General features: G+C 48.0%; 11 protein-coding genes across 11 annotated transcripts, besides 28 other annotated features; all 11 read right to left on the bottom strand.

Moving 5' to 3' along the window:
* Nucleotides 1-1,215: part of a sequence feature (heterozygous, Esmeraldo-like haplotype) that runs on past the window's edge.
* Nucleotides 14-50: a sequence feature (A-rich).
* On the bottom strand, nucleotides 255-4,721 carry Tc00.1047053506941.70 (hypothetical protein, conserved; the record flags this gene model as incomplete). Its single annotated transcript, XM_813984.1, has 1 exon — nucleotides 255-4,721. One exon carries the CDS (start codon nucleotides 4,719-4,721, stop codon nucleotides 255-257), a length of 4,467 nt encoding a protein of 1,488 aa, XP_819077.1.
* Nucleotides 1,216-1,588: a sequence feature (areas merged during assembly that could not be assigned to a particular haplotype. This can correspond to areas where the two haplotypes were merged or to regions with more than two copies in the genome that were merged during assembly.).
* Nucleotides 1,589-24,199: a sequence feature (heterozygous, Esmeraldo-like haplotype).
* Nucleotides 4,815-4,855: a microsatellite.
* Nucleotides 5,024-5,056: a microsatellite.
* Nucleotides 5,130-5,159: a microsatellite.
* Tc00.1047053506941.80 (tubulin-tyrosine ligase-like protein, putative) lies at nucleotides 5,192-7,084 on the bottom strand (the record flags this gene model as incomplete). Its single annotated transcript, XM_813985.1, has 1 exon — nucleotides 5,192-7,084. One exon carries the CDS (start codon nucleotides 7,082-7,084, stop codon nucleotides 5,192-5,194), a length of 1,893 nt encoding a protein of 630 aa, XP_819078.1.
* Nucleotides 7,285-10,038, bottom strand: Tc00.1047053506941.90 (ATP-dependent DEAD/H DNA helicase recQ family, putative; the record flags this gene model as incomplete). Its single annotated transcript, XM_813986.1, has 1 exon — nucleotides 7,285-10,038. One exon carries the CDS (start codon nucleotides 10,036-10,038, stop codon nucleotides 7,285-7,287), a length of 2,754 nt encoding a protein of 917 aa, XP_819079.1.
* Tc00.1047053506941.100 (hypothetical protein, conserved) lies at nucleotides 10,314-13,640 on the bottom strand (the record flags this gene model as incomplete). The annotated part of the gene is made up of 1 exon (XM_813987.1): nucleotides 10,314-13,640. One exon carries the CDS (start codon nucleotides 13,638-13,640, stop codon nucleotides 10,314-10,316), a length of 3,327 nt encoding a protein of 1,108 aa, XP_819080.1.
* Nucleotides 13,956-15,278, bottom strand: Tc00.1047053506941.120 (hypothetical protein, conserved; the record flags this gene model as incomplete). The annotated part of the gene is made up of 1 exon (XM_813988.1): nucleotides 13,956-15,278. The coding sequence occupies one exon, from the start codon at nucleotides 15,276-15,278 to the stop codon at nucleotides 13,956-13,958; it is 1,323 nt and encodes a 440-aa protein (XP_819081.1).
* Nucleotides 15,388-15,414: a microsatellite.
* Nucleotides 15,537-15,568: a microsatellite.
* Tc00.1047053506941.130 (hypothetical protein, conserved) lies at nucleotides 15,648-16,640 on the bottom strand (the record flags this gene model as incomplete). Its single annotated transcript, XM_813989.1, has 1 exon — nucleotides 15,648-16,640. One exon carries the CDS (start codon nucleotides 16,638-16,640, stop codon nucleotides 15,648-15,650), a length of 993 nt encoding a protein of 330 aa, XP_819082.1.
* Nucleotides 16,912-16,940: a microsatellite.
* Nucleotides 17,283-17,327: a microsatellite.
* On the bottom strand, nucleotides 17,616-19,703 carry Tc00.1047053506941.139 (zinc finger protein, putative; the record flags this gene model as incomplete). The annotated part of the gene is made up of 1 exon (XM_814000.1): nucleotides 17,616-19,703. One exon carries the CDS (start codon nucleotides 19,701-19,703, stop codon nucleotides 17,616-17,618), a length of 2,088 nt encoding a protein of 695 aa, XP_819093.1.
* Nucleotides 19,740-19,819: a sequence feature (A-rich).
* Nucleotides 20,003-20,041: a microsatellite.
* Nucleotides 20,168-20,191: a microsatellite.
* Nucleotides 20,451-20,475: a microsatellite.
* On the bottom strand, nucleotides 20,582-22,219 carry Tc00.1047053506941.150 (sphingosine phosphate lyase-like protein, putative; the record flags this gene model as incomplete). Its single annotated transcript, XM_813990.1, has 1 exon — nucleotides 20,582-22,219. The coding sequence occupies one exon, from the start codon at nucleotides 22,217-22,219 to the stop codon at nucleotides 20,582-20,584; it is 1,638 nt and encodes a 545-aa protein (XP_819083.1).
* Nucleotides 22,228-22,247: a microsatellite.
* Nucleotides 22,578-22,614: a sequence feature (CT-rich).
* Nucleotides 22,765-22,790: a microsatellite.
* Tc00.1047053506941.159 (zinc-finger protein, putative) lies at nucleotides 22,823-24,520 on the bottom strand (the record flags this gene model as incomplete). The annotated part of the gene is made up of 1 exon (XM_814001.1): nucleotides 22,823-24,520. One exon carries the CDS (start codon nucleotides 24,518-24,520, stop codon nucleotides 22,823-22,825), a length of 1,698 nt encoding a protein of 565 aa, XP_819094.1.
* Nucleotides 24,200-24,518: a sequence feature (areas merged during assembly that could not be assigned to a particular haplotype. This can correspond to areas where the two haplotypes were merged or to regions with more than two copies in the genome that were merged during assembly.).
* Nucleotides 24,519-24,940: a sequence feature (heterozygous, non-Esmeraldo-like haplotype).
* Nucleotides 24,640-24,696: a microsatellite.
* Nucleotides 24,796-24,833: a microsatellite.
* Nucleotides 24,941-25,952: a sequence feature (haploid, non-Esmeraldo-like haplotype).
* Nucleotides 25,123-25,158: a microsatellite.
* Nucleotides 25,555-26,112, bottom strand: Tc00.1047053506941.170 (ADP-ribosylation factor-like protein, putative; the record flags this gene model as incomplete). Its single annotated transcript, XM_813991.1, has 1 exon — nucleotides 25,555-26,112. The coding sequence occupies one exon, from the start codon at nucleotides 26,110-26,112 to the stop codon at nucleotides 25,555-25,557; it is 558 nt and encodes a 185-aa protein (XP_819084.1).
* Nucleotides 25,953-27,612: part of a sequence feature (heterozygous, Esmeraldo-like haplotype) that runs on past the window's edge.
* Nucleotides 26,178-26,205: a microsatellite.
* Nucleotides 26,332-26,371: a microsatellite.
* Nucleotides 26,398-26,427: a microsatellite.
* Tc00.1047053506941.180 (hypothetical protein, conserved) lies at nucleotides 26,458-27,471 on the bottom strand (the record flags this gene model as incomplete). Its single annotated transcript, XM_813992.1, has 1 exon — nucleotides 26,458-27,471. The coding sequence occupies one exon, from the start codon at nucleotides 27,469-27,471 to the stop codon at nucleotides 26,458-26,460; it is 1,014 nt and encodes a 337-aa protein (XP_819085.1).

Raw genomic sequence — 27,612 nt, 5'->3', positions numbered from 1 at the left:
TCGCTCTCCCCATAGAAAAATAAAAACCAAAAAAAAAAAGAAAAGAAAAGCGAGTGTCACAGATTGCAGCGAAAGGAGACGACAGCAGACACTACAAGAACACCCCTTTCAAACCTCTTCTCCCTCATTTGTGTTTCTCGCAGCACAGCATTATAAGTAATTGGATACGTCATTTCCAGAACACAGTGTGAAGGCACTTTGCGACCGATCACCAAACCCCTTCCTCCCTTTTTTCCTCCTGCAGTGTGTTTGCCTTACCCGCCCCCAAGCGCCCTTTTCACCTTCAGAGGATCTTTCATAAATTCACGACGCATGTTCTCACGCTGCGCACGCTCCATCTTCTTTTGCCTCTTCCGCAACTGTGAACTCACCAGCGCACCCCATTCATCATCCACACGTGATGATGACGAGAATGATGAAGGAGGTGGCAACTGTTCCTCTTTTTGTTGCTTTCGTCCTTCTTGAGACAACCGCCTCGTCCCTCTCTGCGGCTGAGTTTCCGGGCGTTGCCTTTCCTCTTCACCGATGCGACTTGTCCCGTCCGGCAGGACGGAGCTTGCACGAGGCAGCAAGGGCCCCACCAAACTATATTGAGCACCAGTGATTCGGGTGGGAGACGATGAAACGGGGAAGTTCGGTAGAGCCCCATGAGATTGCAGCACTCGCTGAAGGACGGCCTCAACACCATCACCATCGCCTTTCGTCTGCAAGTCATCAATAAAGTCCAAAGAAACATGGGTGAATTCATCATCATCTTTATCCTCATTTATGTGTAAGATCCGCTGAAGACGTGAGCGAAACGCCGCTCCTCGCCACACGGGCTGAATGACACGTGCAGCTGCTTCATAGCGCCGTCGCTGTGATTCCGCATAAGCCGCCTTTAATGACTCAAGCTCCTTCTTGGCTCGCCTACCAAGGAGCCGAAGACGCATCCATTCACAAATGAAAACTTTTGCCCTCGCTTCACGGTGCTCTTTCATGCGCTCATGGTAAAGCACCGAACGTAAATGCATATTGGCCATTATTTGCGGCATCGTCTGCAGAGACGTTAAATGTTGCCGCAGGGTACTATTCGTTTCACGTCCATTTCGTTCATCAACCGTATTCGATAAAAGATGAATAACCGGATTAAAACGCTGCTTTGATTCACGAAATCTTTTTTGTAGTTCCTCCTCCACGCGTAACGCATCATGATGCCGTCTCCGGCAAAAGGCGATAAGAACATCTTGTTCCTTTTGAAGTGTTGTTAAGGCCACATCACTTGTGAGGGCCGAAAACAACGCAGCATACCCACTTTTTACATTCATGTATTGCGAACCCCATTCCCTAGTGCCACACACTTGCTGTACATCTTCCACTGTGGATCCACATGGCCAATACCAAGCGTCATACACCGCACTTTCGTGAAACTGTTGCCTCAAACGACGGGCCATGCTAAAAGGACGAAGCCACATGATTTCGTCCTCCATAGCACTGCTGCGTTCTGCATCTATCAATTTCTCATTATTGAGCTCGGAAAGTTGTGGAAACCAGGCAAGCAGTGTCATCTTTACCTTTGCTGATGTTCCAAATTTGTTGCAATCAATTCCACGTGTAAATGGATTTTCATTCACAGACAAACTCCGTAACTTTTTGCACGCCGCAAGAGGAGAAAGATCTTCCACTCGTTGTAGCCGGTTAAATGCAAGACCTACGGCTGTAAGGCGGGGGCAATGCGCCAGGCCCGATACATCACGCAACTTATTATTCTCGACATGAAGCACCGATAGAAAAGGGAGCCAGCAAAAACATTCACTGGGAAGTACCTCAAGTTGGTTCTCATTCATAAAGAGCTGGCGTATGAAGCCAAGGAATAGAGTTTTTGGGAACGCACTAATCTGATTTCGTGACAGATACAAATTCTGCAGCAGTACATGTTGCGCAAATGCGTCCCAGGTTATGAGACAGTTCTCACTCAAGTCCAGAGTCCGTAAGAGAGAAAGATGTTGCAGTTCAGAAAGCGAGGAAATTCGGTTACGACTTGCCTCAAGGCTCTCAAGGTGAGTGCACGACGCCAACGGCAACAAAGAGTCAACATGGTTTGCATACATCACCAATGAGCGTAACCGGTATGGAAGAAGCTTTCCAATGACCTCGACACTATGCAATTTATTCATAGAGACATCAAGGTGGGAGAGATGGGTTGACTGTGCCAAGGAATGAGCATGAGCTTCCGATACCCCACGCAATGACGCAGAGTGACACGTCACATCCCTCAGTCCATTGTCGCTGATGTTTAAACGACGGATGGAAGGAAACACTCGGAGGAGATCATCGAGAGGCAACGTGCGAAGTGCATTGCCTCCAAGATCAAGCTCCTGTACTAACGGAGCCGCAGGTGTCATGTGTTTCTCTTTGCAATTCCACACACCGTCGTTTGTGCAAACCTCCAGCGTGGCCAAACTAGCAAAGTCCACCGCGGCAACCTGCTCCAGAGCAAAGGAGAGTCTATGGCAAAGCTGCGCCACTTCCCGCAGGCTGCTCTTCACACCACCAAAAACAGTCGGTTGCAGCTGCTTCGCCAAATTTGCATCTAAGCGAATGGTTGTGTTATCCAACGAAGAATAGGACACATCATTCGACAGCGTCGGTGGAGTGGGAGTGGCATTAACCCCCGGTCGGACGCCAGGCAGCGAGGTGTTTGTTGTTCTCTCATCCACACCGTGCATCAATTCCGCTAATGCACTTGCAGTCTGAATTATACCTTTTTTGCACTCGTCTACCCATTTTCTTCTCATGCTTTCCTCCCGCTGCAGAGACTGCAGGCGAAGGGCATTGCCGATAGGTGAATGATCGATACATGTTCTTGATGCAGGGAATTGACCAGATGATTTTAAAAGTTTCCACGCCTGAGCCGTTTTTTGTAACGGCGCCGCTTCTGTAATTCTCTCCTCGTTCCCGTCACTATCTTTCCATTCAGTGGAGTTCGAAAGCGGCACAGTTGTAATGTTGTGTGCGGTGTGTTCCTGCTGGCGAATAAGTAAAAGATCCCTTGCATGTTGTTCTTCCTGCAAAATTTTCCTCATGGTGCCTTCTTCCATCGCCATAATTTCATGCCGAATGTCTGCATGTTCCTTCGTGATACTACGCACAAGCTGGGACCTGAATTCTTCCTGGCGAAGTTTCTCACTTTCTTTGGCTTTAAAAGCACTTTGGCGTTCTAGGTAATAAATCTCCCGGTACACATTGCACTCTTCTAAAAGAAGGATTTCACGCATACTGCGCTCATCGGACAGGCACCCCTGAATGTCGTTCTGAATACGTGTAGCTTCCTCCTTACGCCACAGCAAAAGACGGGTGGCTCTTCGATCTTCCTCCTGCATGCACCACGCCTCACGGAGTTCGCAGCGAACACGAAATCCCTCGCGCCGCGCATTCCTTTGAACCTGGTTGGTACTCAACGGCTGCGTGTGACCCTTTGCGTCCCCGACTGCCGTCTTTTCTCCGCTCAAAATTGGCGCCATTTTCACCTCCTCCGCCGACTCGAGGGCTTCTGTGGCCTCTAATTTCACCTCCATCTCATTCGGTGGCAGAAGTTGATTCACTCGGGTCATGAATTGGTCAAAGACAATTTCAGCCGGCGGAGCACGGCGAGGACGACGGCGTTCCTCTCGCGCTTTCTCCAGTTGCTGGCACGCTGCCGCCTGCAGCTCACTATCTCTTGCTTCCATCGTTGCGATCGATTCCAAAATTCCGGTATGCTGCTTCACCGACGGTGGGTGTGTTGCAAGAATCGGCGCCTCGTGGTACTCCTCCGCCCGCAACGAGGGAGAAACCTCAGCCATGACGTCCAGTTCTTCATCACGGGAAGCGTTCATCGTTTCGCCGCCCACGACATTGTTCAGCAACAGCTCCAACCGCTGCTCACACCTCAGCACCGCTTCATCCCACTCATGGAGGGTCTGCTGCTCCTCTGTCGTCGGTCCAAATTCATAAGCAAAGAGATTTTTGAGCTCCTTCTTTCCATTTTTTTCTTTCGCTGCGTCTTCATCTTCCGAGCTGCCGTCGCTTTCCGTAAGAGCAGTCGTTGTTGTTTCGGCACCGTGGATTGGAGACCAGAGACGCTCCTCCTCGAGCGCCGCACGTTCTCTCTCCAACAGGTAAGCTTCAGCCATGGGATCCATGTATTGTATACGTTTAGCTAATAATTCGTCTGCCTCTCGCAGTACGTCGTCTGCGGTGACCAATAAATCCAGGTCACTCCCTTCATACCTATTGAACTGTCTGGCGGGCGAAACATCTTCCATTTCAAATTTACCTTCTTCGCGGTCGATAGAACCAACAGCATCCGATCTCTCTACAGACAGCGGGCTATGAGGGGCCATGATTGGAACAATCTTTGTGTCGCCATTTAAAACCCCATTCACGCCATCCCACAGAGGTATTGCTGTGGAATACGAGAGCATGTGGGTATGGTGCAATAAGACACAGTCAAGAGGCCACGTATGGTCCACATGATTGATTTCTCCTGCGTCCGTCTTGTCCAACCTCTTGTTATCATTATCGCCCTCATCAGAACGAGTGCCAGTGAGAAAAACGTCCCTTCCGCCGTAATCAAAAACACATGTAGATGCAGCAGGAAACCTAAGAAGATCATCGTAAGGACCCTTGACACCATACTCCGCCAGAAGTGCAGCTTCTTCCTCTGTGAGAAGCTCCAGTGGCGGCAAATTATCGCCCATTCCCTCCTTCTTTCTTCTTCGCTACTCTTCTGGAAGATGTCACCTTCTCCAGCACCCTGATAAATTACACTCAAAAAAAGAAGAGAACCACACAAAGCAAAAACAAAAACAAAAACAAACAAAAAAAAAAACAACTCTCACACGTACATCACCCACAAAGGGGCAGTCAATGATTTTGTAATATCCACTCTTCTAGGTTCATGTAATAATACGCAACGTAAATGCATGCATAATGCTTGACGATATTCCGTGGAACTCTGTTTCTATCACTATCGGACCCAATGTTTCTCCTTTTCACCCTCTTATTATTTATTATTATTATTATTATTATTATTTGATTGCAACAATATGAGTGTGTGTCTATTTGTCACAGGTCCATCCTTTAAACAGGCACGCAGACGCTGGTGGAAATAAATAAATATATAATAAATAAATAAAACTCTTTGTCGCAGTCGCAGAGAGCACTTTTTTTATACCTCTAGGGCCCATATATCAGCTTTAGAGAAGCAAAGGCAACGGGAGAAAACGTCCACCTCCTTCATTATGGAGAGTCTCTGCGCTGATGGCAATGGTGGGAAGATGCGCTGAAATCCACCGCAGTAGACCAGCTCGTCCTGTAGGCGAAGCCCCACCTCCTCTCTGGCCTCACTATCATTCAACGGTCCATGTTCACGACTCGCGCCGCCGCACCACCGATGAACGGTTTCTGCAGCTTCTTTGGAGAGAGGATCAAGGATGCCAGAGAGACGCAACTCGTCGTCCAGCTCGTCAAAGCAAGATACAGGACGCTCAAATGGTTCAATCATTGCAAGATTTAAAAGATCGGCCACAATATTTGTCTTGACCGCATAATCGAGAGGGGACGAGCTGGCAAGAGAGGGCAACGTATTCACCTCAACAAGCCACGGCTTAAGCTTCGAATCTAGCATCAAGTCAAATCCATAAAGCTCAAAAAAGCCGCCGGGAACGGAGAGGCTACATGTGGCAGTCGCCAAAGGAACCTTCACGGCAAGCAGAGTTTTGACAATCACACGCGCAATTTCTTCCTTGACTCTCTCTGACATGTGCCGGTGTAGCGACGTATTAATTGGTGTTACCGCCGGGTGCATAGCGTCAATATGCTCCCACAATTCACTCAGACTCTTCTTGAGCTCTAACGACGGCGGCGATAACTTCTCGCCCGGAGAGATATCAGATACCACACCAACATCCTCCTCCCCTTGACTGTAAGATTGTTTGCCCCGTGTATGCCATCGCCTCCCCACGGAGTAATTTGTGAGGTCACGGAAGGGATCAAAGTTTGGCCCATTGCCAACACTGCTATATTCCTGCGCCGCCAGACGCACAAGACCTTCTTCATGAAGATAGACGGTCAACGGGTCGTAGCTTGTCACCGCTACGTAAAGGCGAAGATCCGTTTTTCGCCCGTTAAGCAATAATGGATTCTCAATGTATTCCTGCACAACATACTTGCGTCCCATCATACCAGGCCCTGGCGTCTCCGTCACTATGCGATTTTTAATCTCCGCCGCCAGACGCTGCCAACGCGGCGCGTTCTTACTCCCACCCGAGCATGTAAATATACCGTGACCGCAACTCCCACGCGCGGGTTTCCAAATAAAACGTTGCGTAGACGGTGCTTCTGCCAGGGCTTTAAAAAGCACTTCACTTTCGTCAGGAAACACCCATGTGCGTGGAACAAAATCGTAGAGCATCTTATTTTCTCCAACTTCTTCAAGTAATTTCGACACTTGGCGCAGGCGTCTTGTTAGCCCCCACTTACAGCCAACGTTAACATGACTGCGTGGGAAGTGGTTAAAACGCTGATGATTGCACACCATTCGAACCGAGCTAGAATTCTCTGCCTCCTCGTTTGTGGCAGCGGATGACGCTGAAAAGGCGATATTGTCTGCAGCACCATCTGCATGTAGAGACGTACACGACGACGACAAATGCGATGGTGATGATGAAGGGAGATGGTAAACACCCACAGCGGGATGTAGAGGCATGGAACGTCCCCAAAGGACATTGCTCGGAAGAGAGAAATTGGTACCGGCGGGAAGACGCTTAAAACCCGCCTTCAAAAGCGGTAGCCGCAGGGCATAGTACTCACATGAAGAGGACGTAATGCAAAAAAGCGGTAATGCCGTACCAAGCGGTGGTGCCCTAAATGCGTAAGCAGGCGGACTATCACGCATCCGCGTAAAAAGAAAGGTTGCTTTGCGGCGTCGACTTCGGCTTGGCTTCAGGTAGACTGCCTGCTCTGGTGGAAGAGAAGGTTGCTTCATTTGCTGTTTTTCCTCCATCCCAGTCGCCACTGCTACCACGGGCTGATGCCCCCTCAAACGACGGCAACACCGCATATCCTCCTTTCGTTTTAAATTCTTCTCCTTTTACTTTTTTACGGGGTAAAGTTCCGGTGTTTGTGTGTATAACAAAAAAAAAAAAAAAGAAAAAAGGTTTTATACACCCTTTGGAAGATAAAGTAAATTACATTTCCTCCTTTCTCAAGGCAGAGAAACAGCCTTCATATGACGCCAAACAAGTGGCTGTGAATTGGACGTTACGCTGTTGGTAGTCGACTGCTTCTCTCCATTGAATCATCCTCATCCAGTCCGTGTGGAGCGAGCACCTTCAGCAGCCACTGCAGATCAAACTCCTTCAAAAGACCAAAGTACGGCGAGCTCACGTACCAGCTCGCACTAAGTGGCAGTTCACCTGCATACTTCCCGTGGCTCGTCAGTGCCTTCGGAAGCACGCCATGAAGAGCTCGAGCCGCCTCATAAACTGAGCGAATACGCGGACGATTTTTCTCGACAAAGTCATTTGCAATCGATACTGCCTTCAGTTTGGTGAGGCTCTTCGGCGGCGGTTGCCATTTCAGTGTAGGGCTCATCGCATCCGTTCCGTGCCTTGCATCCCATTCAAGGCCTTTGCGCACAGACTCATGTGTGGGGTGCTGCAAAACCGCAAAGTTTAATTCAAGCGCCTTTTGCAGGGAGTCGAGCCGCCTGTGATGCGCTTGCCAGAGTCTTTCGGCAATTGCCTTCTGTCCGGCGGGCGCTGCCGCCTCGGAAAAATTGTTTCCAAGCGAAACAACATACGCCGGTGTGAGCGGCTGAGCCGAGACAAAACCCCCTGCAATAAGATCATTCACTCTAAACTGAAAATCCCGCAACGACAAGTTTAACGCATTTGCTGCTGTCACAACGTTTTCAATTCGTTTGCTTTGCCGAAACAATTCAAATACCCCGTCGAGCACCTCGAGCTGCGCCAACACACCGCTGACTCCGGAGGATCCCATCGCATCACGCCCCCGCTTTCGCTTTGCTGAGTGATCGGTGGTAACAACCACTTCCGCAGCGGCGTGGTTCACACGGTACCCCATCGGTGCTGTCCCATGCAACTCATGCAGCACCCCACTTTCCTGCAAAACAAGCATGAAGAGAAACGTTTCTACGGTCTCTTCACCAATAGCAAGTTGCTCTGAAATTTTAGAAACGGAAATCATCGTCAACTTCTCCCCAAAGTGAGTTGTGGGACTGCTAAGAATAGAACTCACGATGGCGTGCACCTCCAACGGGGAAAGACAGGACGCGAGAGCCCGTGAGCGAAGAGTGTAGTAATCAAAGGGGTTATAAAGTAGACGACAGAATGACTTTTGACCATCACGTCCTGCACGGCCGGTTTCTTGCACATAACTTTCGAGAGAGCTCGGCGCTGAGGCGTGAACAACGGAACGGATATCGGCTTTATCAATGCCCATTCCAAACGCCACTGTAGCGACAAGCACGTCAATACGGCATTGCATAAATTCTTGTTGAGTCTTTGTTCGTACATGACGATCAAGGGCTGCGTGGTAACTTCGAATTATGATACGTTCCTTTCCCTCCACGGTTCTGCAACCGCCGCTTTTTTCCATGTGGACATGTGTGGCACTTGTGAAGATGGAAGAGGATGTACCGTCCCGACCATTCCCTCTCGTTCCGCGCTGCACGGTGCCAAGCTTTGAAATGAGAAAAGTTGCCAATTCATCTGCATCCACACGTGTCTGGACGTACACAAGCATTGGTTTCGGTAGCTCTAGCACAGCTTGCAGGAGCTTCTCCTGGAGCATCCGCTGCGTAGGAGGCCTTTGACATCCAACGTCCAGAAGAGAAACGGACTCCAATTGGAGATTCTCACGACAGTACGGTACAATGACACTTCGCTCGATGCGGAAAATAACTTTGAGGTCATCAATAACAGACGGTGATGCCGTGGCCGTGAGACACAAGAAAGGAGGCGCGTGTCTCCGTCCATCCATTGCGAGAATACCGCCACAAAGGCGTTCCAAGACGCGGTGCACATACATGAAGGAGGGTCGAAAGTCGTAGGCCCACTGAGAAACGCAGTGCACTTCATCTACACAAATGAAGGCAATTCGATGTACATGTCTCTCCAACACACTCCGCAGTTCACTGTGACGAACAAGTCTTTCAGGTGACAGAAACAACAAGTCAATAGAACACAATGGAGAGGCCAACTCATCCAAAATCGTCCTCTCACGAGAAGTCGATGTACCAGAGGAGAGAACTGCTGTTCGTATACTTCCACCACTGGCAATTTTTCCTGCTTGATCGGCCATCAAGGACAACAATGGAGACACAATAACAGCAAAATTGGACTCTGGTGGCCCACTCGAACTCTCGGATGTATCTGAGCCTTGTAGGTTCTGCCATGCTCTAAGTTTGGCTTCAAAGAGCAAGCGGTAAACAAGGATAGGAAACTGGAAACAAAGCGTTTTGCCCCACCCTGTGGGAAAGACAGCAAGCGTGTTCCGCCCCTGCAGGATGGACAACACCACCTCCTGTTGGCCTCGACGGAACTGGCCCGAAGCAACGCCCAAGTAAGTTCTCAGAATATAATTGCATACTGGCACGGTCTGCATAGAAGAAACGGAATAAGAAGAAGTCATTAGGGATTCTTCAAAAAGAGCCTCAAGATTTACCTGCAAAATAGTCTTGTTTTCCTCTGCTTCTGCCTCTTGAACCACATCTGATAAAGTCGTCTCTGGTCCATAAAAGTTGTTGTGGGCAGCTGGATAGTCTTCCGTGAATTTTTTCCTGACGGTACTCTCGTCCCTCTTAAAAGTGGAAGGATGAAGGAGCGGAGACGCTGCACCAAATGCCATTAGTCGCGGCGGCGCCAAGTACGGAACAAATGCAGTCCCTTCCACATCAACGGTTTCTTCTGTATTCACCGCAGGGAATTCACATGAAGCCGTTCCGTCACTAACAATGTCATCATGAAAGAGTTCCTCGCCGTCATCCTGCATAGCACCCCGTGCCCAGGAGAGAGAACGCAACTCCTCGGTCCTTCAAAAATAATATCCCCCACCCTTTTTTTTTCTCCTCCAACTACAGTTGAAGATGAGAGATGTGGATGAGGTGAGAGCATCACACATTTTTAATTCGCGAGTATTGTCACAGAGAGAATGGGAGTGGAAAACAGGGAAAAAAACAACAACAACTAAAAAATGCAATAATAAAAATCGTGGCAAGACTCTTTTTTTTTTTTTTTTTGTGTGTGTGTGTGTGTTTGCCCTCACTTTCAAATCAATTCATCCGTAAAGCAAACTGTGTTATCATCGGCAAGCGATGGCATGGTTTCGTCATCCGTTCCATCTTTCACCAACACATCCTCCTGTTCTTCATATTCCTCTTCGTAATCGTCCAAATCGGCAGATTGCCGTTCCGCCATCATCGCTCTTGCTTTCTCACGCCGCCGCTCAAGCTGTATTTCAAGCATCTGTTCCGGGTCATGGAACGGGTAATGATATCGGAAACCTAATGGTGTCAGCGTGCAGATATTGTTTTGCAGAAGGCACAAGCCACGTTGTTGGCAGGATAAAAAGGCCTCTCGCACGCCACAAACTCCGCTGCCAGCCAGCACCTCCTTCTCAAGTACTCTCAAGGCACAACGCACATTCAGCGAAGGCAAAGGATTGGGCACAGTCTCATTCGTCCCCATGGAGTAATCAAAAAGATCAAGAACCGCACTCATTCTTCGATGAAAGGAAAAACCAAGAGCTTCTTTTGGCAAATTCCCTTCGAATTCTTCTTTCCCTGCACCAACAACACGGGTTTTCCTTGTTTGTCCATCGGACTGTTGCGCAACGAGCTGCATCACACTATCCCAGAAAGAAGAGCCCTCATCCACAAAACAAACTGCTTGTTCCTTGACCTCCCTCGTAACCTCCCCGGCATGCACATTGTCTCCAGTAGTTGTATTATTGGTGCGTTCATCAACAGCGTGAATGTCACCGGGAACCTTGCGGTTTCCCGTAACGACAAACTCCAACACATCATCGTACGTCATGCGAGGAAGATGTGGACGAAGTGTCGTTAACAAGTGCATGATCCTAGACGGAGTCAAATGCAAATGCTCCAAAAAAGATAAAATGCGAGAGTCCATGGCGACACACTCACGGTATCGCAACAACCGCTCCTTCTGCTCAGCCAATCGCTCCGCTTTCGTCTTGGCAGCCATCTCTTTTAGCATTGCAATGGCCCTTTGACATCTCTCCTCCCGATCCCGTCGTTCTTTTTCCCGCCGCTCCTCTTTTTCTCGCTCGTGATCCTCTCTCAGCCTTCGGATGCGTTTCTGTTCTTCGTCTTTCACTTCCCAACGCTTCTGCTGCTCGCTTTCAAAGGCACTGGTCCTCGCCTTCAGTTCCTCCTTTTGCTGTACCTCCGCCAGCAGTTGCATCGTTTTTTCCTTCTCCTCCTTCTGCTGTTGTTCCGCCACCATTTTTCTTTGCATTTCGGCTCCGCCAAGAAGTTCATTCTGCAGCTCCAAAAGACCCTTCCGCGCCGCTGCTGCAGCTGATAATGATGGTTTTGTTTTTGTTGTTTCCAAAGGATGGTTTAAAGGCTCTTCGAGCAGTGCCTCCTTTAGTGCAGGAATGAGAACCCTCGTCAATCTTTCGGCGCTCAACAGCAGCTGCGCCAATTCACAACGTCGATCGCCGTCCAGAAGACTGAGGATGATCCCAATAGACTCTGTGGAGGAAAAGGGGACTGCGGGTGCGTAGAAGTCATCCACGCACAATCCCCCCCTGAGCCAGGCTTCAAGAAGAACCTTGTAATTGTTTATTGAGCACCGCGGAGGAATGTAGACATCAGGCATCCGCTGTGCAATGACTCCGCAGCACTGTATTCGACGCGTGACACACACGGCAGAGAGAACTGCGGACATTGTCTTTGGTCTCAGACATGACACGTGAGACCTTTTGTCCCAGGGGCTTATGATTGAAAGGAGGAGATCCAAGTAGCTTTCCCATGTACAGGCATGCGGTATTTTGCCAGCACCTTCCTCTGCAAGCCGAAGAAGCAATGCCGCCAGGGATTCCAAAATAATCTCCGTTTTATAAGCATCCATCTTCACAGTTGATGGTGGTGTAAACCAAAAGAGAAGAGCAAAAAAATCAGCAACCCCTCTGCAAAAAAAATCCATTGAAGCCGCTTGCGCAGGCAACACTGATAGCTTGTTGTCATTAGCAGTGGCGACGGCGGTGTTGTTGTGCCTTCCACCCTTCTTCTTTTTCTTTCCCCCGCCTCCACCTCTTCCCGCAGATGCGTCGGACATCGCCGCTTCTTTCGCAGTGAGCAACGCTGTAAGCATCTCCAGTGCGGAACTCACAGAAGCGTGCGGCACGGCAGACGTCGCTCTCCTCACGTCCGTTAGAGTGTACCGCCGCTTTACACATTCGGCGAGCACACTGAATGACCTGAGGAGTTGTTCCTCCTCATCTGTCGGTATGGCGCCTGCGTTGAGCGGCAACAAATGCACCATATTCAATACAGAAACCCACATCGTCGCCTCCTCCTCGATTGGGAGCAATGCTAAGTTGTGCGTTTCTCTCCACATCGTCAGCAGCTTGCAAAGGAAGACATACACCACAAGACTTGCAAGGGCCTCGTCATGCCGTACTTTCCGGTCCACACAGTAACGAATGAGACCGGAGAGTCGCTCGGCAGTCCAATCCACCAAAGGGATATGTGTCAAGAAAGAGTCTTTGAGTAATGCCATACTCTCACCGTGCATCTGGACAACATCTACAAACGTGTCAAGAACAGGAACATCCAGGCAGCAAATAAAAGCTGAGGGGCGTAGATTTGGAAGGAGTTGATCACCATACACGCCCATCACACGAGCAGCCAGTTCACCATCGCCACCAATGACTTTTTGAAACTTGGCTGAACTATTAAAAGGCGATAACAGAACCTCCATGCAGTCGGATGGAAGAACCATATCCAATGCAGCGTTGAGCATCTCAGTTGAAACGACTTTAAACCCTTCTTTGAAGTTGTTATTCGTATTCATCTGTAAATTCGTTTTGGATCGTGCTGCCCGGCGGCCTCCCTTCAAGGATTTCTTTTCCTTTTGCTCTGCTTTTGGTGGGGGCTCCATGCCCAGAAAAAACCGCATGGCATCCACATCAATGGCGCCTGTCACAACGAAAAGTTTAAATGCCACTGGAGAATTTGGCAACACCTCCTTAGCGTCCTTCAGTGTCGTTTGAAGTGGATACAAAGAAACAGAATGCACACATATCAACGCCTCAAGAAGAAGTTCCATAAGCGCTGTACATGGTTTGCGTCCCTCAGACCCGTTTGTTACAGAGGCGCAAAGAATAGGCAAAGTCATATTCACTTCAGGAGACTCTGCTAAAGCTGCTATGCGACCGTAATTTTGAACATGACGCAGCATTTGGACAAGTGACACGGCAAGCAAACGGCACTGCATTGTTGAGGGATTGGGGAATGGCGGCCGCCCTATTGTCTCGTCAAGTCGACGAACGGTTTCACAAATCTTTGACTTGACTGCATCAAACGGCTGCGCCTCCCAGTCTGAAACGCTCCCTTCTTCCTGCATCCCTTCTGTTCCCAATTCGTCCTCTCCATCCTGAAAGAACCGCCCCCCACCACAACGCCCGAAACACAAAGAAAGAAGTCAGCTATACAAACAAAGAAGAAACCCCATTTTTTTCGCCGCAGTGCAACTATCACCCCTTCCTTCATGCACACAACCAACAAAACGCACGTATACACAACGCAGGAAAATAAGTATAAAGGAGTTCCAGACCGCGGCGAAAGAAAAAAGTAAGGATTTTCACTCCGCTCTCTCTCCAACGTTTCCTTTCTCCTTTCATTTTACTCCAACGTTTTTTTCCTTTCAAGTGACAACGCATCACCTGTTAGTTTCCAGGAAAAATATCTGTGAAAAACACGTCGACTCCGCCATCGGAAGAACGGGGTAATCAACAGAAGGACCAAATACACGAAGCTGCCGAAGGTTTAAATTGTGCTCGGAAGCAGCGAGACGGAGAGCCGTTGCAACCGTTTCCCGAGAAGCGGGCGCAAAATATTCGGTTGAAGCATGCTGCTGAAGAAGATCTGGAATGCCGAGCGGGGCAGCCTCTTGCGCCACAAAGAGCAGAGTGCCATCGCCGCAAATTCGACGCCGCAGCAATGCAGCCAGTGTTGTCCGCCATTGTTCCTCAGAGGACAATGTGTCGGGGTGATGCTCCAAATAAACCACGTCTTGTCGGCGGGCCTCCAAGTCTTCGATGTTTTTACATGGAACGGTTTCGCAGATATTAAATACAGCTGTGGCGTGGTTGGCAACAAGGTTTTCCCGTATACGGTCTAGCAGAGCAGCATCGGCCTCAGCAATCAACACACTCTTTGCGGACATTAAGGCATTTAGTGCTGCAGACCCACTACGGTCATTTACAGTCAAAACACGCTTATTCCGACAAACCTCGCGAAGTACAAAACGTGTCCTGCGATGCGCTGTGTTAATTAACCACCTATTACTTCGCGTTGCAGGGGTTTCCGCTGGTGGAATCCACAGGTGCCTCGTTCCATTCTCAATGTATACCGCCGAGAGGGGAATAGTAGGATGAACAAGGGTGAGTTTTTCGCGGTCTTTCAAATACGGTGTATCCAACAAGAGTTGCTCCGCCCCGTAGCATCTCAAGAACTCCGCGACAGAAGGAACAAGTCGCTCTGCTCCAAAGGAAGTTGCTACAATGCGGGCAAAGCTAGAGGAGTAGAGATCCACGTACAAGGAGGGGATGCCGTCTGCAGTACCATTCACGACACGGTACGTGTTATTATCGCCGTTCACTGCCATATTACCAAAGACACGCTGACGTTTCTGCCACGCCTCCCGCATTCGATTCAAGAAAAATTCCTCGCCGATTGTGGGCAACTCTGAGATGAGTTTTGGGATCAAATGAAACACGTCCACCCGCAGAAGCGCTGGTTCGTAGAACCCCAACGCGAGCAAATGGTGACGCTCCGAATCTCGCACCTCCACGATGCTCCCAGGGGCTATTTCGCGGCGAGCAAATTCCACGCTGTTTGCATCAAACGATGTCAGCGAAATAATGCATTGACGTTCGCGTGTAAGAAGCCGGTGTTGCAGCGGGCGAAGTTTCAACTGTGGAAACTTCTGCGCAGGTGCAAGGCGGTTGGTGAGCAGAGGAGAAAACACCTTGGACCACATCCACAGCGCGCCAAATCCCCACCTCCTCCCTTTTGTACAACACACACCCTCTATTCTTTTTTTAACGGGCAATTCAGCCCTCCATTCAAGAAATAACACCGTGTGTTGGAAAAAAAAAAAAAAAAAAAAGACAAAATTAGAAGAGCAACGTCCTTTTTTTTTTTCTTTCTTCCTTTGTGTTTTGCCAAGTGGAACAAAAAGGAAGAGAGAGCATGATATATATATATACATAAATACCAATGAAGGAAAAAAAGACGTAAAAAAAAAAAAAAAAAAAAAAAAGAAAAAAAGCGTTTGACTAACAAGAGAGAAATATGATGTGTGTATTGGGGAAGGTGGGAGGCACAAGGAAAAGAAATAAGGCACATCTTATGCATCCTTTGCGGAAAAGAGATAACGTGGCTCCCACCCGTCCTCCTCTTCTTCCAAATCCGATATTCCCAAAGTTTTTTGCCTCTTATTCTTTCGCTGACGGGCTGCAGCACGGTAGTCAAGAGTGAGCTCTTCTCCGAAATCGATGTCCCTGACTGCCCGAACCACAACGGCACGCTTAGGGATGCTCATACACGCAGCGCACGTATAGTCCGTTGAACTGTGGTTCAAAAAGTCCACAATAGGCGCAATGACGGATGTTACACGATCCGGAGCTTTATCTTCTCCAAAAAATGCGGTCATACGCAACAAACGTGCCCGTATAACGTAGATCGCCGCAAGAAGTGTTGCATCCAATTCCGATGGACGCGCATCGTAGAAAGTGTACTCTTCTTGAGGAGCATGTGAAAGTATGCAATCCCGGAGATTCCATGCTATTTGCTCAATGTTGGAGTGGACGTTTGACTCGTCTTCGACGTTTGAAAAGTACGGCCCCTCTAAGCCGTACGAAATATATTCCTCCATGGGAAGAGAATGGAGATACAGATCCGCTGGACGAAACCTCGCAGGACCCAACGCGGGTCTACCACTGCCCTCTCGGTCCTTCAATAAAACAACGTTCCGCCAAAAGTACCGAAGAGCCACCGATACAGCCAGTGCGGCTTCAACGGGCGAAAGGGTAAGCGTTAATACTTTGTTGTCTTCCGTTGAGACGGAGGCACAGAGAGAGACGCGTGCGTCGGGCGCATCGGGGGAGAGTTGCCGCAGCCAGAACTGAGCTTCTGGGAAAAGTGCGGACCTGTTCCAACGCCGCAGTCGGTGTGGGTCACGTGAGGCATGTGGGAAGTAGCAGTGAGCAAGCGGCACACAAATCAGCAGATCACCGCGATGAAAACGACTTTTCGCTACCATCCCACGAATGCCATCATGTGAACGACGCACCTGCGCCATGGGAGCTGTCCAGGCCCTCAGTGCGCATTTCAGCGTCATTCTTTAACCCTGGAAGCAACCACGTGTCCCACCAATTCCTCACAAATTATTCAAACGTATTGATTTATTTGTTTGTGCAACGCCTCCCTTCCCACCCCTTTTATATGCACACACACACACGGAAAAAACAACAACAAAAAACGAAGCACACGCTGGAGACTAAACAGAAGTGGGGAACAAACCAAAATGGAAAAGAGAGAGGCTCCACAAGAACAAAGTGTATTCAAGAACACACATGAAAAACGGTGAGTTTACACGCACACACACACACAAAAAAAAAAAAAAAAAAAAGGAAAAAAACATCCATTGAACAAACCAAGCAACGAAATATCTGGCGGGAACGTGTAACAGAACTCGGTTGATGACATCCCAAACAACAGGTCTGCAATTGCAGGTTCCGCGACTAACGTGATGGGAAGAGACGCAAAAGGGGAAGCTGGGAAAAAAGGGAGGAGAAAAGATAAATGTTAACGGAGTAATCCCGGTACGAGAGGGGCATTCCATCAATTGCCGCTTCACACGAAGACCTCAGTCAACTCTTACCACTACCAATAGAGCGAGCAGAAGGGAGGTGGGGGAAAAAAAAAAGAGGCAAGAACAAAAAAGAGGCTCAAACGTACAGATGAAAAGCAAAAGAGACGTAAAAAGAAAAAAAAAAAAAACAAAAACAAAAAACAAACAAACAAATACGAGAGAAGAAAATCCTAAAGGATTTCTCTCATGTTTGTTTTAGAATACGCTTGACGCATCCGATAAAATAGGCGCTGCACGTGAACACAAAATTACTGATCCCTGGTGCAGCACACACACCGACACACGCGAACACAACGCACTCCCATGAATAAAAGGCATGTATGTAAAAAACAAGAAAAAACAGAACACACACACACACAAAAAAAGCAAATTATAGTGGAAGCAAAAAAGCTTTTTTTTTTCCCCCCTCCCCCCCCTACGAGACTAAACGCATGACAAAAATCACTTCTTCCGCTTCATAAAGAGCCTTGAGAGAAATAATTTCTTCCACTTTTTACCTTTTTCAGAGGTGACGCTTTCCACCGAAGTTTTTTTTGGATCCACGGCAATTTTTTCTTCTTCTGCATGCTGTTCCTCCTGTCGCGGTATCTCGCCAGCGAAAACTCGAACGTGGGATTCCGCGCCCTCTTCTGCGCGTGAGCGGAACGAGTTGCTGGTGAGGCCCGATGGTGTCATTTTTCTGAACGGAGCTTCCCCATGTGCAGAAGATCGTAGAGGACTTATGTAGGAATCGAACGAATATCCACAATTAATTTCTTGAAGGCTATTAAGCCTATTGAAATTGGGCACAGAATTCTCGGAAAATCCACGTAAAGAAGAAGAAAACACCAACCCTTTGTTTTGATCACTAACCAAACCGGCATTATCGATATCTAATGTCTTTTCTCCGTTCTTCGTCACAATATGTGTTTCCCCTGCGCGCAGGTGACTCGTGGGGCCTATCTGGTGTGCAAGGATTCTATGAAGACCGCCATCATCAACAACACCGACGCTACCCAAATTAAGGCTAGTAAACACGCTGCCAGAATAACCAGCCGCCTGAGAAGGATGTACTTCCAAAAAAGGCACCTTGTTTTTCGCTACAACAGACACCTTTGAGGCTTCTGAAGCAGGACTCACTGATAACTTCCCCACAGATGCCGTCAGTTTGCTGTACTGTCGTGGTGATTCGGAAATTTCCGGCCTGAATTCATCAACCGATGGTGACTGAACAGATCCCTCCCGAGACGAGGGGGAAACCGGCGAAGGGGCTGGCCGGGACGCTGAGGATGAATGCCCCGACAACACAGCGAGATGTTGATCGAGTGGCATCTTGGCCTCATGATTCGGCTCCAACACCTCCATTCGGCGTAAAACCAAATCTCCCTCCTTTCCGATGGAAACTTCTTTGTTCACCGTTTCATGCGTATCAGCCATACGGAGGGGATAACAGTTAGTGGAATGGAGTGAACTCCCAGAGGCAAATCGGGCTAAACCCTTATGTTTAACTGAAGTGGGTACAGGGACGGCATTTTTCGGAAGAATCTCCTCCAACGTGCTGCTCTCCAATCCGTGTGCGCGCCTCCCGTACACACCCTCTATTTCTCTGGCCTGGCGATAAATCACTTCTTCCATTTGTTGAAGACGAGACTTCGTAGCCCGCAATTCGTCTTGCAACGCATCCATTTTTCTTTTTTCCTCCTCCTGCAGCCTCGGTAAAATGTGGGAAATGTCACGCTCATGGAGCGGTGGGCCAGGCAGGTGATGTGCCGGTATTGCCGCTATGCTCACAGGGGAGAAAAACGATAGTGTTGCGTCCAGTTGTCGCTTCTCCTTTTCAGCGGCCATCGCCTCTCGAAGACCCATTAATTCTTCTCTCAAAGAAGTGACTTCTCCCCTCAATACGTCGTTTGAAAAGTTATTACCCTCCCCTACTTTCTTTTGTATTGCGGCGGAGTCTGCATTCATCGCGGCGTGGTGTTCTCCTCGACGGTGGCGCTTCCTCACATGCGACTCCAAAGAAAAAGTGGACGGGTAAAAATTGCCGCAGAGAGAACACATGAAGGAGCCTCTAGGCTTTTCTACAACCACGAGGCGATCGGGTGCGGCTGCCTTTGTTGCAAGCCGACTTTGACCACGCGCCTCATACCGCTGCTTCATCCGCGCAACGACCTCCCGCAACTCGACAAGCTCCTCAAAGGCCTCGTTTCTTTCCTCCCTTATTTCCTCTACATCTTGCCGTGCATTCTTCAGCTCCGCCTGGAGCTCCTTCATACGGTAGGCAAGATATTGAATGGTGCACTGCATGGATTGACACACCCTCTCCGTCAGCTCGCGTGACTTCTGCGAGAAGAACCACTCCTCCGGGAGATGCAACACATGCCAGCCAATGTGGCGGATCGTTGCATCTTTGACCTTTCCGCTTGTGGCATCGTCCGCATTGAAAAGAACCGGCGCATCGACGACGGAAAGAAATGCGGTGTCGCATGGTGGCTGATGCAGCTGAAACTCAAAGGCCTTCCGTTTCAAGGTAGATCTCCCACTCTCCATCCCTTCAGTGAAAGACCCTACCGCGACTGGATAGGCAAGAGAGAAAAACTAAGAGAAATTAAAAAAAAATGAGACAAAAAACAACAACAACAAAAAAGACATGAGCAAAAAAAAAACTTTTTTTTTTTTCAATGAACACATTTATTTAATTTAATTAATGTTTTTCTTTTGTTTACCGGGGAAACGGTAAAACACCGGATGGGAGCACCCATGGCAATGTGTGCACCCGCACATGCAGAAATACTCCAAAGTTTTTTTTTTCCTTTCTTTTTGTGTGTAAGCATTCATGGCCAAAATATCAAAAACAACAACAACAAAAACAATAGTAATAATAACAATATAAGTAACCAAACATATAATATTTAAAATAACAGCATTCAGAGAAAAAGGGCTTCCTTTCTGACGATTGGTAGTGGTATTGACATCAGCGTCCAGGACTCGGAAGCAATACAACCCCCCCCCTCTTTTTTTTTTTTTTTTTTTTTCTTCATTTGAAAAATTCATTCATTCATTGCCGTTTTTACTTTCATTTTCCTCCCCCCTTTCCATTCCCTCTCTCTCCCCCCAAAAGAAAATAAAAGAAAAATGAAACACACACACACACGGACAGACAAAAAAAAACAAAAAACAATAATAATGATCATTTTTCTTTGACAGGCAACTAAGAATAAAAAGAAAACAGAATGAAAATCTTTTGGTTCTATCTTTTCAATTTCACATTCAAAAACAATTATTTTTTCTAAGTTCATACGTATATATATATATATATATAACATCCTCTTCGGAAGAAGATGCAGGTAGATCAGGCAAAAAAAAAAAAAAAAAAAGAATTACCCAAATGGACATCTCACATATATATTTATATGCATTTTACCGCGTCAATGATTTGTACTGTAGTACTGATCTAAGAACTCCCGTAGAATGTCCTTCACAATACTACGATCGCTGACTCGCTGTTGTGAAGCATAAATAGATCCTCCTGCCTCGTCTTTTTTCACAACGCGGTGCTCCTTTTCAGCTTCCTTCACTGCTATGTACATCTCTTCACCAATGCTCGTCACGTCTTTGATGAAGCGGTCCGCAACGCCTTCATTTGTTTGCAGCAGCGTCACAGAGAACTGAAGACCAGATGGAAATTGAAGCCTGTTCAGAGCCCACCCCCGCTCTCTCAGACGGTCACCGAGAAGGAAAATGTCAATGCATTCACTGTTAAAGGCAAAGACAGAGGTAATGGGATCACCCAGGATTGTGATATATGGCAGCTTGGAGAGGGCAGCTGTCATTTTTATACGCGCATTCACAATTTTACGACAGTTTTCAACGTAGCCCTCTTCTCCCATACGAACCATAGCTGCCCACGTCCCCGCAATGACGTTGCCTGGCTTGGAACCACTTACTGCGGGGGAACAATAAATGCCGCCGGGCCAGTCTGCCACGCAGCAAAACTGGAAAGAACGCAGATCTTTTGTTCTGTAAAGAACAGTTGATGAGCCCTTGGGCGCGTATCCATACTTGTGTGTATCACAGCTGATTGTCGTGACGCCAGGGAGACGAAAATCTACAATAGGAACAGGAAAACCAGCCTTTTCCATAAATGGCACTATAAAACCACCCAAACAGCAATCCACATGCAATCCGATTTTATGACGATAGGCCAATTCGGCCAATTCACTGATGGGGTCAATTGTACCATGAGGAAAAGTCGGTGCAGAACCAACAATGGCTACAGTATTGTACTTAATGTGCTTTTCCACTTCTTTTACATTAATTTTCCGAGTTACCGGATCTACTGGAACTTTGATCAAGTTAATACCAAAATACTCGGCACCTTTGTCAAAGGCAGGATGTGCGGTGACGCCCACAATAACAGAGGGCTTCTCAATACCTCGCTTGGCACGTCCCCAGTCGCGATAGGACTTGAGCGCCATCATAATGCTTTCTGTACCACCAGACGTCACGGTACCACATGCATCCGGGAGTAAATGACCATTGAACATGTGGAGAACCATTGACGCTACCTCCGCTTCCATCTTTCGTGTAGCGCCAAACAAATCAACGTGTAGCGGGTTACTCCACTGGAATAATTCCATAACGCGGTTGATCAGCTGTGTGTGCGATGCTCCCCCATGATAGACAGATCCACTAAATCCACCCGTCTCGTAAGGCTTATCAAGCTCTTCGTGAAACGTTTTTACAAGGCTTAAAACTCTCTCATCCGTTGTACTCTTCTCTGGCAGCTTATTCGCCTTAAATTCGCCTTCCTTGGCTGGCATTTTAAACGCCTTACCGGCTGTTTTCACCTCCCGCTCAATGATAGGGGCAGCAAGGGTACGTATGATGCGCCACTTAGCAAATTTAGAACGCTTAATAAGAAATCCATCCTTGAAAATGTCTGTCAGCAGCTTGGCAGCCACAATCGTGCCGACAGACGCGTAGAAAATACTGGATGGACGCCTTCCTTGAAGAGTCTGATCAATAAACTCCGACAGTGTCATTATTAGAAATCCTAAAATCATTCACACACAATAATAATAATAATAATAAAACATGAAGGGAGGGCCAAAGACAAGTGAAACGGTGCGACACGCCAGCAGCACCACATTTTTTGGAAGATACACCCATAGAAGTAATACTCACCGACTCACGCAGAAAGAAAGAAAAGGGCAATTTGAATTCTTTTGTCTTGTCCTCGTCTTTTTTTTTTTTTTTTAATTCCTGCAGTAAAGAAGCCAAAAAAAAATGGCATCGCTTTTCGCTTCTTGACGAGTGGCAAACCGACAAGACGCACCGCCAACGCCTGGGAGGAGGTCTGCCAAAGATTCAGCGCAAACAAACAAAAAATACCCTCTCGAGACTTCCTTCTCTTTTCTAAATTTTTTTTCCCTGCCTCTCTCTCTCTCTCTCCCTCTTTATATATATATATATATCTCCGGTCCAATTGAAAGAAGAAACAAAACCCCTCTCCGCCGTCCATCAAAATTCAACCGACGCAAATGATGTCCACGCCACCATCTTCTATTTTGCCGTGAGGCCATGTCAATGTACACAGACTTGGGCGATAAACAACAACAACAACAACAACGACAAAGTAGAAAAAAAAAAAAAATAAAACCATCCTTTCAGGAGAAGACCGTCAACGCCTCCCCAGGATAAAAAATAAAACATGCTGCCACGCGAGGGTGCAATTCAGTGAGTATGACACCGCGATCACTCCCATTCAAACCAAATCGTAGGGTCCTTTCTCGTATGTCATACGTAAAGCGAAGCACATCGCCGTTGCGACACACAGGCAGCTGCTGAACAATTGGAGTGGGGCGGCCAATATGCCCGTCAACGACACCGCTCTTCGTAGGGCACCAGTAGAAACCCTCAGGGATGGCAGCGGCGTCTGTCTTCTCAACAACACCAACAAAAGACTCTGTAATGAGCTCCAGTCGTATCCGCCATGTAACACAGCCTCCATCTTCAGGAAAAAGAGTTCCAACAGTCTCCATAAGTTCCCTGCTTCGCACACCTATTTGGGTCGATCCGCCTCCCCCACGTGCAACGCAGCGCAACAGAACACCGTCACCTTTCAGAGTGGCTTCCACATCATCATCAACGGGAAATGTCAAACGCAACGGTGTTTCTGGAGGCAGTGTCGATCCCCCAACAAAGTTTCGGTTGCCATTCGTAGCTTCACTCGGTTGACGGGTTGTCATGCCTCCTGAGGGTGGACCATTGTTCGGTTTCCTTTCCGTCGAATCGGTGTTATGCAGCTCCACGCCATGCACGGTTTGTAGATCCAAATGGAGCTCCAACCCCGAAATCATCATGTCACCGAGATTGGAGACTTTGAATCCGCTTCCCGTCACGGTGGGGGTCTCAGTCTTGAGGAAACTATAGAGAATTGAACGGCTCTCCAATACTTCGTGATCAGAACCACCACTCCGCAGATGTTGAAAGCGCAGCGTGGCCTCATTCAACGCGTTGAGCTTCGTCAAAAATAGTTTCCGCGTCGATGTGAGTGAGGCGTCTCCCGATTCTCTGAGCGTTGCAAGTAACTTGCGCAGCTCCACTTCCCGCTGCATCAACTGTTGTTTGAAGTGATTAAAGCGTTCCGTGATGATGTTTTCGACACTATCGTATGAGTTAAAATATTGGGCGGTCACGCGGTTGAGTTCACTGGCTTGACTTTCAAGAACCGTCTTTTTCTGTGTTATCAGGCCCATGTCACGCGAGAGCTGCTGCCGGATATCAGCCGCTGCCCGGGCGGCACCCATATTCTCATGATTTTTGTGAGGCCCAACCTGAAGACAATACGCACAACACATTTCCTCGCACTGAGAACAGTAAAACTCGGCACGATACTCTTCATGACCACGAACATGGCATTTTTTTTGCATTCCTCGCAGCTTCTGTTGACTCCCGATTTTTGCTGTCACATGGCCCCGTTTAGCAGCGCTCTTGTGCACGGCTATGTTGCAATCATTGCAGTAGACGAACATGCATTCATGGCACTGTACGGCTGCAGGAACTTCTTCGCACCACTGGCACATGGGTGCACCATCCGTCCCCTCCGCTATCATTTTCACATGGCTAGCAACTCTGGCGTCAGAAAAACTCTGCAGGTTTCGTGCCGACACCGCAGCGTGCAGTACATTGCAGAGGGGACATGCAAAACCGTCACTGTTTTGAGATTCCAACTTGGCGCGCACACAGTCAGTGCAATAACTGTGCCTGCAGTCAAATGTGAGCGGGAGTTTCAAAACGTTAAAACAAAGTCCACATGTAACGCCACGCGGCTCCTCAATTCTGCCATCTGTGTCCGTCGCCATGGGAACATTCCTTTCCAACCCCGTTCCGCCCGCCAACTGTGAAGGAAACCCCGGTTATCCAGAGTTTTAATTCATTCCCCCCCGCATGGCAGGGCAGACCCCCCCCCCCCCAAACCCCCAAACAAAAAAAACCCAAAAAAAAAAAAAAAACATAACAAAAGAAAAAAAAAAAAAAAGGGCGCCTTGAAGCAATAATTTCCATAAACACTCATCAAAAACCCCACACGGAAAATGCCACAAAAATATACATTTACATACGCATGGAGACGGGTGACAAAAAAAAAAAAAAAAAAAAAGGAAAAAAAAAAGGAAACCGGTTACAAAAGGCCCAAGAATTAATTTCTTCTGTGTGTCTATGCATCTTGGAAGTAGGCGAGTACCGTGTTGGTGGCGAAAAAAAGGAAAACAACATCAACAGCAGACGTCGGCAAGAAGCGTATGTACGGCTTCGCCATCAGAAGGGCCCAATAAACACAATAGAGAGCGTTTAAAAGCAGGCAAACATATGTGACTGCATCGTCCATCAATTGGGCTCCGTTGCTTCGCCTTGAACACCATTAAACAGCAAGCTTAACCAAATTTTTTCTACCATAAATAAATGTCATACACACACACACAAACACACACACACACACACAATTACCCACTGCGCCACGCCGTTATAAAAAGAAAGACGGTGAGAGTAAGAGAGAGTTTTATACGGAATAGACGAAGTCCATATCTCGTATTATTCCACTTTCTTTATTCCTGGCATTTTATTACTATCTTTTGGGCGTCTGCCCGTTTCTATGTGCGTTTGCGGTCAAGAAAATTCAAACAACCTTCGCTTTTTTTTTTTTTGTAAATAATTGGTTGCAATAATGCTCTCCACCACAGAACTGTGTAAATGCCCTCAGTCAGCGTTCGTCTCTCTCATATTATATGCGTTGGTTTGCTTCAATAAATATGAAACGACACGCCGTATCCTCCTAGTAATGCACATCTTCTTTCCATCTTCCTCTCCCCCACCTAGCGTCACCTCTTATTTATTCACCTCAGGAGGTGCACACGCTTAGGATCCATGCGACGCCTTCCTCTAGACCCATACCGGACTTGGCGCTGCATCCCTGAATGTGCCACTTACGGTCACGGGACTCCTGCAGATGAAGCGACTCTGCAATCACTTGTGGCGTCTTTGCTGTCGCAAGATCTTGTTTATTCGCAAGGACCAGAACAGGTACCCCCGGGATTCCGTTCAGCACATCCACAAATGACGTGTGGGCCTCCTCAAGGCGGCGGTGATCGGAGGAGTCCACCACGTACATGATGCAGTCCGCGTTATTGTAATAATCCTGCCAGTACTCTCTCAACGCCCGCTGACCACCGAGATCGCACAACTTCGCCCGCCGATCACCACGCGTCAGAGTCTTAATGTTAAACCCGTGCGTTGGCCCTTCCGGTGCCGCGGGGGTTTTGCGAGTATTCTCGTCATCGTTGACGTCGCTCTCACCAAGAGTATTCAGTAACGTCGTTTTCCCTGCATTGTCCAGTCCCACAATAAGTACGCGAGGCTCATTCTCGCGCCTCACTCGATTCCGAAGACCCTTTAGCATTCCTGCAGAGTGGCTGTGGGCGCGGTGTCGCGTAAGCTCCTTCCTGCGAAAATTCAAAAAAGCAAAAATAAATAAATAAATTAAATAAATAAAGAGCAGTTGTTCCGAGAATGCTCCGTCTTTTCCACCTCACAACAAAACAAAAGGTCATAAAAGATAGGGGAGGAGGAAAAGCCCCTAGTCGGGGTGGGAGAAATACACGGCATTAACCCCATCTGTAAAAAAATATGAAAAAAAAAAAAAAAAAAAAAGAAAAAAAGTCATCCGTCAAAGCAAAGTCAAGTGAAAAAAAAAAGATAAAAAAAAAATAAAAAAGAGTGTTTTTGTAACAAATTCGTGAGTCCTTCAAGACGATGGACGGCAGAGTGCGCATACGCCGCTGTTCAGGCAGGACTGCAGAAGTTGGGTACTCAGTAGAACCTGGTCACGTGAGCCAACCGTGTCAGCGAGCCACTGGGCAAGTTCCATTGAGCGGCTTTTCAAGTCTGCAACCTCGCGATCCAACGCAGCCATCTGCCTCGCATGATGCATCTGAATTTCTGCAAATTCACGCTGCTCCAACTCCAACTGGTCCTTCAGTTGGATGGCGGCAACATCATCGCCCGCCGGCAAGGCATGTGCAGCGGCCGCATCGGATTGTGGTGCGGTTCCTGCGCCAAGGCCGGCTGCCCGCAACGCATGCGCTTCCATCGCTTCTTTGATAGCCTGTTCAATTCGCTTCTTCTCGCCACACAAACGGACCAATTCGGCGTCGAGTTCTGCGGCACTTTGTTGAAGCGGGGCCGCTGCATCATCCTCCCCCCAAGAGCGCTGCACCTCGTCCAGGTCACGTGTCTGCTCACGCCACGTCGTCACGAGGATAGTCGCCTTCTCCAGCTGGGCTCGCGCGTGCTCGATAAGAAGCGCCTCCTCCACCTCGCTCTGACGGACTGTGTCCATACCGGCCATTAACTGCAGCTGTAGCTGCCGCTGCTCCTCAAGGAGGTGGTCCAGCTCTTTCTTCAGCTCCACTGCCCGAACCTCATTCTGTGCAGTCTGTTGTTCCAGCTGCTGGTGTTCCTCAGTGGAAAAGGCCAGTCGCGTCTCGGCTTCTTTGCGCTTCATCATAACAACACGACGGCGTGTCTCCACACCATTGAGGTGGTCCATCAAAGAAGACACCGACGACTCCATCAAATTGAGAATTAAAAAAAAAAAAAACAAAAATCCAAACTTTTTCCCCTTCTCACACGTTTTTTTTTTTTTTGATGTAGTTTTGTCTGCCTTACAGGTGAAGTAAACGCCCTTTGAAAGCCGGAAACAACACCCTCCTCTCCAGAAAAAAGGCAAAACAAAATTCCACAAAATATTGGCACGCATAATGTAAGATCAATGGTACTAAGCAATCTACACCAAATAAGGACATCAACCTCATTTGCATATGCGTAAGATACATACATACTTACATGTATATTCTTTCGTACACCACTGCTAGAGTCTGTGTCTTCCATCAAAAACCCT

The sequence above is a fragment of the Trypanosoma cruzi genome, genomic scaffold, assembly GCF_000209065.1.
Source record: "Trypanosoma cruzi strain CL Brener 1047053517161 genomic scaffold, whole genome shotgun sequence".
Lineage (NCBI taxonomy): Eukaryota > Euglenozoa > Kinetoplastea > Trypanosomatida > Trypanosomatidae > Trypanosoma > Trypanosoma cruzi.
Note: the sequence above shows the minus strand (reverse complement) of the source record. Positions and strands in the feature narration are given on the sequence as shown.